Source organism: Terrapene carolina, unplaced genomic scaffold (genome assembly GCF_002925995.2).
Source record: "Terrapene carolina triunguis isolate 2854851 unplaced genomic scaffold, T_m_triunguis-2.0 Scaffold273, whole genome shotgun sequence".
Lineage (NCBI taxonomy): Eukaryota > Metazoa > Chordata > Testudines > Emydidae > Terrapene > Terrapene triunguis.
Genome location: NW_020664624.1, coordinates 33,462 through 43,905, shown reverse-complemented (window position 1 = coordinate 43,905; position 10,444 = coordinate 33,462). Strand labels below are relative to the sequence as shown.

The 10,444-nt window shown below is 53.3% G+C and overlaps 1 protein-coding gene across 2 annotated transcripts; it reads left to right on the top strand.

The window, feature by feature from the left end:
* Positions 1 to 1,900: 1,900 nt before the first annotated feature.
* LOC112117984 (gastrula zinc finger protein XlCGF57.1-like) lies at positions 1,901 to 10,231 on the top strand. Of its 2 annotated transcripts, none has more exons than XM_024216161.3 (2): positions 1,901 to 2,025; positions 6,175 to 10,231. In XM_024216161.3, the coding sequence occupies exons 1-2, from the start codon at positions 1,992 to 1,994 to the stop codon at positions 7,968 to 7,970; spliced, it is 1,830 nt and encodes a 609-aa protein (XP_024071929.2). In that variant the 5' UTR covers positions 1,901 to 1,991; the 3' UTR covers positions 7,971 to 10,231. The 2 variants fall into 2 exon arrangements, with proteins under 2 accessions (XP_024071929.2, XP_024071930.2); XM_024216162.3 differs by having other exon boundaries at positions 6,172 to 10,231.
* The last annotated feature ends 213 nt before the right edge of the window (positions 10,232 to 10,444 follow it).

Genomic DNA, 10,444 nt, shown 5'->3' with positions numbered 1-10,444 from the left:
GGTCTATACAATCATGAATGTTGTGGAAAAATTGAATAAGGAAATGTTATTTACTCCTTCTCATAACACAAGAACTAGGGGTCACCCAATCAAATTAATAGGCAGCAGATTTAAAACGAACAAAAAAAGTGTTTCTTCACAGTCACCTCTTTGCCAGGGGAAGTTGTGAAGGCCAAACTATAACAGGGTTCCAATAAGAGCTAGATAAGTTCGTGGAGGATAGGTCCATCAATGGCTATTAGCCAGGAGGGGCAGGGATGGTGTCCCTAGCCTCTGTTTGCCAGAAGCTGGGAATGGGCGACGGGCTGGATTACTTGATGATTCCCTGTTCTGTTCATTCCCAGAGGGAATGAACCACTGTTGGAAGAGAGGACACTGGGCTAGATGGACCTTTGGTCTTACCCAGTATGGCCGTTCTGATGTTCTTATATAGAACCCAGATGTATCTGCTTCCTGCTGTAACCCACAAACCCCGCTCTCCTCCCAGAGCTGGGATAGAACCCAGGAGTCCTGACGGGGTCTCTCTCTCTCTCTCTCTCTCTCCGGAGCTAGTAATAAAGTAAGCATATACATTAAACTTTTAAACCTAACCAGCGTCCCTTAAGTGACTTGCCACAAGATGTCAGAGCATGTTGTTATTAGAGTTGAGTGGGTCTAATTTTTTTTTTTTATATATAAAGGAATTAGATACAGGGTTCCTGTCAGCTAATTGCTAAATTACCTGCCAAAAAACTAGAGTTTTCAAGTGCCTACGTAGTCCAGGAATAACGGTTAAAGTTGCCCCCCTACCAAAATCTGAAATGGTGCCGCTGGGACCTAGAAAGACCTAGCCAAGCTAGGTGAGCGGGCAACACCACGGCAGATGAAATTCACTGCTGACATGCAGAGCACGGCACTTTGGAACGATCCATTTGAGCTATTTAGTCACGTGTCTGGATTCTAGATCAATTGTCACCGCTCAGACAAAGAGCTGGCTGTTATTGCAGCAGAGCAACGGCAATCTCCGCTCCATGCAGAGCCCAGAAAAGCCTGTGAGGTGTTAGTGTGCACGAAGAGTTCTGTAATGATCCAGCAGATATCGCAATGACATGGGGTGTCAGGGGTGTGCCTCGCCCTGAATAGTGTGTTCAGGTCTGGTCAGCCTGGCCCATCAGTTCAGTAGCACATACCGAGGGAGTTCAGGGACTGGTGGCCAATTAGAGGCCAGGAGGGACGTCTGTGTGCGGTGAGATTGAGACTGTTTAGTTTAGAGAGGAGATGAATGAGAGAGGACAGGATAGAGGTATAAGAACTGACTGGCACAGGGAAGGTAAATTTGCTGCTCCTGTTTATCCTCTTGCCCAATGCAAGAGCAAGGGGACATTTAGTGACATTGAAAGGCAGCAGAAGTTGAAAATTGACAAAGGAAATACAGTGTGCCACAATGCCAAATGAGCATGCGGAACTCATTGCCACATGGCAATATTGAGTCCAGGAGCTTACAGAATTCAGAAAAAGATTAAACACTTATGTCTAATGAGAGCATCCAACGTTACATTAGACAGGATAATTACATATAATTGTGGAAACTGTAAATTCTGCCTCAGGGCCTGAACCAGTCGCTAGCTGAGAGCAATCACAAAGACATTTCCCCTAGAAGCAGGTTATTCGCGATCTATGACATAGTTTCTTGCACTTCCGTTGAAGTAACTGGTACTGCCGCTGTTGGAGAGAGGGTATCGGACGAGAGGGACCACTGCTCAGACCTAGTATGGCAACTCCTAAATTCCTCTGTCAGCAGTGACTGGATTATCGCTGTGACTCGAAAATGCGCCGTCCCCGGGCAAGGGGCAGGGCTGTAAGGGGCAGGATGGGGCTGACGCCGAAGATGCTAACGTGGTGACAATTTGGGATTTCAGGCCCCAGTGACGTTTGAGGATGTTGCAGTCTATTTCTCGCCGGAGGAGTGGAAGGAGTTAGCGGAGTGGCAGAAAGAACTGTACTGGGACGTGATGAAGGAGAATTATGAGCTCGTCACCTCGCTAGGTAAAGAGACACATTTGTGCTACTGGGGGCCATGCGGCGCGTGAAAAGCCAGGTCACCAGACAGTTACATGGGATTCTCCCTGCGTGGAGCGGGTGAGAATTGTATCTCTGACGATTCTCAGCTCCTGGGGGAATGAACAGGCAGGGAAGCGTCTGCTAGCGAGGCCCTGTAGTCTCATTTTTAAGTGTTGTTCATTTCCTAGACAAAATACCCCAGGCTGCAGTTAAGCTGGTGCATGCCTGGATAACTTTAGGGGGATAAACCGCTACAGGGTGTTGTAAACCACACCAGGAGTTCTGAATCCAGGAAATTCAAAGCTAAGTTTATACTTAAAAGAAATCTAAAGCAGCTAAGGTAAGAAACATACAGTGAAGGCTCAGAACACCTTAACTCTGCCCTCCAGTGAGGTCACGCAATGGCCGCAGTGTTATGAGTAAAGGCACTTCAGTATTTGTGGTTCCGGAAGAGAAACTGGTTTTAAAAGACACATTAGATGTCCCCCCCGTCACCTCCCCCCCATGATGTCATGCCGACAGTCAGAACCCCAATCACTCCATTTTCCTTTCTTTTGGAAGAAAAGGTTCTTGGTGTCAGAAAGCGGGTGGCAGAACTGGACGCTGACGCCAGTTGATAGCAACGGTAACGATCAGGCTGTAACCGAGGGCGAGCAGAGACCAGCCAGCCGGCACACGGACCAGAACGCTCCACTTCCCCGTGAGGATTCACCCTCAGCAAGTTTGCAGATGACATTAAACTGGAAGGCGTGGTAGATACGCTGGAGGGTCGGGATAGGATACAGAGAGACCTAGACAGATTAGAGGATTGGGCCAAAAGAAACCTGATGAGGTCCAACAAGGACAAGTGCAGAGTCCTGCACTTAGGACAGAAGAATCCCATGCACTGCTACAGACTAGGGACCGAATGGCTAGGCAGCAGTTCTGTAGAAAAGGACCTAGGGGTTACAGTGGACGAGAAGCTGGATATGAGTCAACAGTGTGCCCTTGTTGCCAAGAAGGCTAACGGCATTTTGGGCTGTATAAGTAGGGGCATTGCCAGCAGATCGAGGGACGTGATCATTCCCCTCTATTCGACATTGGTGAGGCCTCATCTGGAGTACTGTGTCCAGTTTTGGGCCCCACACTACAAGAAGGGTGTGGACAAATTGGAAAGAGTCCAGCGGAGGGCAACAAAAATGATTAGGGGGCTGGAGCACATGACTTATGAGGAGAGGCTGAGGGAACTGGGGTTGTTTAGTCTACAAAAGAGAAGAATGAGGGGGGATTTGATAGCTGCCTTCAACTACCTGAAAGGGGGTTCCAAAGAGGATGGATCTAGACTGTTCTCAGTGGTGGCAGATGACAGAACAAGGAGCAGTGGTCTCAAGTTGCAGTGGGGGAGGTTTAGGTTGGATATTAGGAAAAACTGTTTCACTAGGAGGGTGGTGAAGCACTGGAATGGGTTCCCTAGGGAGGTGGTGGAATCTCCTTCCTTAGAGGTTTTTAAGGTCAGGCTTGACAAAGCCCTGGCTGGGATGATTTAGTTGGGGTTGGTCCTGCTTTGAGCAGGGGATTGGACTAAATGACCTCCTGAGGTCCCTTCCAACCCTGATATTCTATGATTCGCATCAGAGGGGTGTGGGAGTTTGGAGGGAGGGGTTCTGTGGCGTTCGGGTGCTCAGAGAGAGAGGGAGTTCCCTGCCTAGGATGCTGGGTAGAGGGAAGAGAATGGGAAATGGAAAGAGAGGGATCTGGCAGACAGGTGATTAGGGAGGAGCTGGAGTTAGGGTGCCAAGGGGTAGAAGCAAACTCCCTGAGTAGGTGCCGCTCCTCTGAGTCAGTTGCTCGTGCTCACACGAAGACCGAGCTGGGCCGTAGGCAGGGGCTGAGCTGGGCCGGACCTTGAATGCAAGGGAAGGCAGTCGGAAATTCCTGCCGGAAGGCAGTGCAGACAGCTGGAGCTGGGGAAGGTACCAGGGTTCGAGATGGCTAGAGCTGTTGGAGAAGATGATTTAAGCAACGCTTGAGACCGCAGCCAGTTTGATATGGGTCACCACATTCCCTGAACCGCGCTGGCAGGACCCATTTTCCCCCACAGCCCTTCTGAACCTCACGCCCGCTACCCAGATGCCATGAGAGCGGCGCGGGCAGCTCCGTGTGTGTAGGAACTATAACTTCTCCTGGTACAAGGACAAGGGCATGCCATGAAATCGAAAGGGACCTGCGATGGGCTGCACTCAGCCCAAGTGCGCCTCCTTGAGGCTGGGCCTGGGCGTTAGCTTTTGCCCCATATGGGGCCCCCCACGCCCGCCCCCGCTCTCTCATTGCGACTCAGTGTGCTCCCTCTTTGTGACCTGCCCCTGCAGCCTGGTCACTGCACAGTCCCCCGTCCCAGGGTATCAAAGTCCGACCGGACGAGCTGCCTCAGAACATCCCCCCAATCCACCGCTAGGTCCTGGGCCACTCCCCAGCGGCAGGTCAGGGAACCGCAGCCGGCCTGCAGTTCTGGGCTCCAGCCTGGGGACCCTCTGACAAACAATCCAGCGTTGCTCAGTCTCAGTCCCGGCTTCCTACCCCCTGCCCCATCTCCTGGTCTGTCTCTGGGTTCACCAGGAGAGCGTCCTCCGCTCCCTGTGGCAGATTCACCTCTCTCGGCCCCGAGCCCAGGGCTGGCTCCCCCTGTACTTCCTCCTTGGCCTCTAGTGAGTGACTGCCGGCCCCGCAGCCGGCTTTACAGCTCCTCCCCAGCTGGGGCTGCCAAACCCTGACTCCCCTCCAGCTGCAGCAGGTAAGGTTCATTGGTTCTTTCTGGCCACATTAGCCTGCTCAGGGCTTGGGTGGGTGAACGTCCCCTCCCAGTCCCTCGCACAGTGAATGATGCCACAGGCTCTCCCAGAGGCCACAGAGCCGAGCCGGATTCGAAATGTGACTGGGCACCTGACAGATGGGCAGAGCCCCAGTTACGTTAGGTAGGAGTGAAAACGGCCAACCCCCAGGGCGTTAGGAACAATCTTTCCCTACGGGCAGCGTATTCTGATGGTCCTCGCCCCTTCCTCTGGAGCCAGTGTGATTAGTCACGGTCCGACAGGAGCGGGGACTGGATAGATGACGGTCTGATCCAGCCTGGCGACTCCTGCGTGCTTGAATGTTTCCACGAGCCGGTTTCGGAGCTGGCGGAACTCAGCGGAAGCCGATAGAGCTTGATCCCCCAGCTTGTGACCTGGGTGCAGGCGTGCACAAGGGGAAGTGGAAGTAGCCGGGCAGTGAGGCAGTCAGGGAATGGGAGCTGATGCACATTACAGGATGAGTGACTAGCCGGGGATGTAACCAGCAGGAGGATTGGTGATAAAGCTGCTCCCACTTAAAGACTTGGGTCTCAGCGCAGGGTAGGTGAAGTTTCCCCAGGACAGTACCAGCAGCATGGAAGCCCGGGGTTCACTTTAAGGTCATGGGGCTTCCAATAAGTACATAGTGATTTCCCAGAAACTCTGGGGTGGGGGTGGGGATCAGCAGCTAGCTTTTCCTCCTCGGATCCCCTGCTGAGGGAGCCCGGTTGCAGTGAGGCCGATCCAGCCATGCTGCTGACAGTGGCTAGGCAGATGCTGAGCTAAGACTGCTGCTTATTGTGTGCCCACGTGCTCGATATCTCATCCCCTCCCTCCCCGTAGCCCCATTTGTTTGTCTCCCCCAGCTGTTGTGTCTTGATACAACCTAGAGTGGGAGCTGTCTGGGGCAGGGTCTCTTCACCACGTGTCTTATTCAGTGCCTGGCAAAATGGGACCCTGGTCCTTGACTGCGTCCCTGGGTGCTGCTGCTATACATACTGTAACGCTCCCAACGGTGACGCAAGAGCGTGAGTACCAACCTCAGCGCAGCCTGTTAAAAACCAGGGTACAAACCCCAGCCAGACTCCAGCTGTGTGTCTTAGTCCTCAGCTGAGACATGGGAGACGTGGGCCCGAGCAGGGACCTGGCCTGTCCACATCACACAAATAATCCATAATCATTCTGAGATTCCAGCTGTGGTTCTCCCAGGGAGGTTTGAGAGCCCCTGGGAGTTTGCAATTAATAGAAACTTTTGTTTACACAAGGAACGTTTCTTTTGCCACCATCACATGGAATAACATCTGGTCTGTTGTTTTCTCTCTAGTAGATGATGAGATTGTGAATGAAAGTATGGAGGAGAAGAATCAGGAGGAAGATGCTGAAAACCTGCTTCCAGTCAAGACCTTTTCAGTGAAACCTGAAGAGACAGTTTCCCAAAGTTCAGTAAAGGTGAAAAACTGCCTGAGTCAGAGCAAACTCCAGACAACACAGAGAAACTCCGCAGGGAACACACAAGGGATATCCACAAACAGCACGGCTCAGCAGAAAGCCCAGTTGAGGGCGAGACCAGACGCCCTTCAGGAATGCAAGCGAAGCTGTGTGGAGAAGACAGATCTCCTGATACGACAGAGGACCCACAAGAGGGAGAGGCCGTTTCCCTGCAGCGAGTGTGGGAAATGCTTCTCTCAGAAAGGGGACCTGAAGATCCACTTGAGAATCCACACGGGGGAGCGGCCGTACACATGCACCGAGTGCGGGAAAAGCTTCACCCAGCGGGGGTACCTGAAGATCCACCTGAGGCTGCACACGGGGGAGAAGCCCTTTCCATGCACCGAATGCGGGAAACGGTTCCCGTCGAAGGGGGATCTCAAAATGCACCAGAGGAAGCACACGGGGGAGCGGCCCTTTCTGTGCAGTGAGTGTGGGAAGAGCTTCACTCGCAAGGTGGACCTCAAAGTCCACCAGAGGAAGCACACGGGGGAGAGGCCCTTTGCTTGCACCGAGTGCGGGAAGAGTTTTACTTCCAAGGGCTATCTCAAGATACACCTGGGACAACACAAGGGGAAGAGGCCGTTCACGTGTCTGGAGTGCGGGAAAAGCTTCATTTCCAAGGGCTCCCTCAAGGCGCACCAGAGAATCCACACGGGCGAGACGCCCTTCACGTGCACCGAGTGTGCGAAGAGCTTCACCACCAAGGGCTATCTCAAGATACACCAGAGGCTGCACACGGGGGAGACCCCGTATCCCTGCGCCGAGTGCGGGAAGCGCTTCACCACCAAGGGCTATCTGAAGATACACCAGAAAATCCACACGGACGGGACCCCCTTCATCTGCAGTGATTGCGGGAAGAGCTTTGCCACCATGCGATATCTCAAAATGCACCAGAGAAGCCACACGGGGGAGACCACGTTCACCTGCGCGGAGTGTGGAGAGAGCTTCGCCCAGAAGGGCTATCTCCGCATCCACCAGCGGATGCACACAGGGGAGGGCCTGTACACCTGCTCTGACTGTGGGAAAAGCTTCACTGCCAAGTACCTGCGGATCCACCAGCGAATGCACACGGGGGAGCGGCCCTTCACTTGCACGGAGTGTGGGAAAAGCTTCACCGCCGAGGGGTCTCTGAAAATCCACCTCAAGATCCACAGCAGGGTGCTGCTGAGTATATGCACCGACTGCGGGAAAAGCTTCTCCTCCATGCGCTATCTCAAGGTGCACCAGAAAACCCATTCCCAAGAGCCAGTGACGCTACCTAGCGAAAGTGGGGACAGTTTCCCGCAGAAGGTGCTTGCCACTGTCTCTCAGAAAGCCCACAGAAAAATGATCTCATTTACCTGCAAGGACTGCGGGAAAAGCTTCTGCCAGAAGTCTAATTTATTAACACACCAGAAAGCCCACGCGCAGGAGAGACAGGTTCTAACACACAGGCCCAGCGCCGGCCCTGCTGCCGCTCCACCGACATCCGTGAAGTTGCACCCAGTGAATTTGGCTCAGGAAGTTTTAAGAGCAGGGAAAGATCATCTCAACCCAAATCCCTATCCCCTGGTCATGGATTTAAAGCCCAGCTTCCCGTTTGCTCTGCAGACCTGTCCACTTTCCCCAGGAGTAAATCTAGGTGTCTCTTGAGCTCACGTGGCGTCCCGCTCCTGCTGATGATGTATCCCCTGTGGTTATTGTTACCTTTTGCATGATGTAGCTCTGCCCAGGTTCCTCCATTTGCTCCCAATTCCTAACCCTCCCCTATTGCACCCTTCCAAGGTAGCTGCAGTGCCCCAGGTCGGGACTCACAAGAGCCTTACATGCTACCACGTCCTTTGTTTTTTCCTCCTCTTCTATCCACGCAGCATAGCATCTGGTCTGGCTTTTTTGCTGCAGCTTCGCATTGAGCAGGTGGCTTCAATGATTTTATCACAGTAAATCCCACTCGTGTGCTGGGCGACTAGGGATCCTGAGCATAGATCCCCTCCCTTGCTCGCTCGCTCACACACTGATTTCATTGCACTGCGTTTCCGATCAGCCAGTGCAGTCACCTACGCGAGCCAAATCCGTTCCCACCCAGTGCCCAGATCCGTATCGTCTCCTCTGACTCTCTTTTTAGCATCACGTACCAACCCTGAGCTCTGGGGCTGTATTCATCCCACGTAGAGCTTCCTTGGAGGTACACCGGGGGGAACTGGGACTTTTCAGAAGCCTCCATAGGACGGCAGAGGCCGTAGAATCAACCCCGAGCTGCTCCACTCATCATCCAGTCTGTTGCCCCCCATTGACTCCTGTTCCAGGAGTGCCGAGTGTTAGAGAAAGTTCACTGAAAACCCACGTTAATGTAACAGATGAGCAAACCGCGGAGGCCGGGAACCAGCGACTTGTGCTCAGTGCACAGAAAGATCCCTCTGGAGGAGAAAGGGCAGAACTTGGCAGCAAGCCCAGGCCAGAAAGAACAAATGTTGGCTCTGGTCGTGGTAGAAGAGCAGCGTGTGAGAAGATCCACCTTCAAGGCCAAGGGAGATGTTGCACATGCAGCCGTCTGATGTATGGGGAGGGAGAAAAGCCAAAGTCACTGAAATGGCACCGGGGAGCCCGTGACATTCATCCAGTTAGGTCCCCCTTTATTCTACAGCAGGGAACGTGTAAGGGACCAAAGACAGGAGGCAAACAGCAGAAGAGCTGCTGGCAAGGGGTCCAGGCTAACTCCCTGGAGAAGGTGGAAGAGACTACAAGGATCACAATAATTGTAGCTGGAAAAGAGCTGTGAGATCATCGAAGCGAATATGTGCCTGAGACCTGCCCCAGCCAGCTTCCTTCATTCCTGCATCTGTGTTTTAGGAGGCTGTGCTTCCCCGCGTTCCTGGGGGACACTGGGGGACAGCGGCTGAGGAGGAGACATTCTGCCCCTTTCTCAGGTTTATTCCCACAGCAGCTGACGTTGTGCCAGGCTCCCCTGGAAATTTGCAGTTACTAACTCTGGGCCTTATCCCTGTGGGACAGGTCAAGCAGTAGCATCCTTTAGGGCCCTGTACTGACACAGCCTCTGGGGATGGGGCTGGCTTTCACTCATCCTCACAGCCAGGCCTCTCCTGTGTCAGCTCTGCGTGGTGTGTCCTGGGGCCTGGAGCAGCTTCCTTCTCTGGGAGGCAGTGTTCAGAGAGTCGGGTGTTCTGGCTGGTGCTCAGTGTCTCTGTTCCTGATATGGAAATTCTCTCCCACGCGAAGCTTGTGGCTTCTCACACTTCCCGGCGAATACTTCCCAGGAGTTTTTAACACCAATGGTAAGCACCTGTCCTGCAGGTTCCAGGGCTTGGCGAGCTGGTTCTCCCTCCTCCTTCACTGCTGCACAGGAATCGTTTGGGGCGTCCTTGATGTCACGCACCTCGGGAGCTGCCTTTGCTCAGCGCGCCTGTGGATGTTTATGGCTCAAGACAGCTCACATGCTCATGTGATACTGACAGTGCTGCTGAGTAGGTAGGGCTGGGAGCCGGGGACTCCAGGGTTCTAACGGGCTCGGCTCCTGATTCCCTGTGTGGCCTTGAGTCACCGCCCCTCTCTGTGCTCCGGTTTCCCTTCTGTAAAAGGCAGGTGGGGCAGCTCTCCGGCCACAACATGGGGCTAGTTACTCCGGCTCACAGCCCTGCCTGCTGAGCGTCACTCTGAGACGATCTCGCTGGGGAAAATGGGTCACTCGCGGTCCTCCAACCTCGAGGGTTCAAGGTGTGACGTGTACTGGCTCCAGGGACGGGAAGCCAGGACTTTCACCTCTGACACTGGCTCAGTATGTGACCATGGAGATGTCACGTTACCCGCTCTATGCCTCAGTTTCCCTGTCTGGAACTAGGCTTGTGAGGACTAATGTTGATATTTTGCTTTGAGATGCACTGCTGAACGGCACTAGAGACAGGGCGAGTATTATCCTCACTAAGTAATCTCTGCAGGAGAGGTTTGCTTCACTGCTCCCAGTTCCTATGGGCACTTTCTACATGTGTTTTCCTAATGTGCAGTTACCAAGGGAGCTGGGCACTAAACCCACAAATGAATAAAAAATGAGCATCCTGCCTTCCCCTCAATTGAACTAGTCACAGAGGACAAGTGGTAACGCAACAGGTGGC

Bases quoted from the DNA above. Each gene is read 5' to 3' on its own strand.
- LOC112117984 (XM_024216162.3), top strand. From the start codon at position 1,992: ATGAAGGAGAATTATGAGCTCGTCACCTCGCTAG. The intron at 2,026-6,171 runs GTAAAGAGACAC...TTTTCTCTCTAG, and splicing joins TGAGCTCGTCACCTCGCTAG to TAGATGATGAGATTGTGAAT.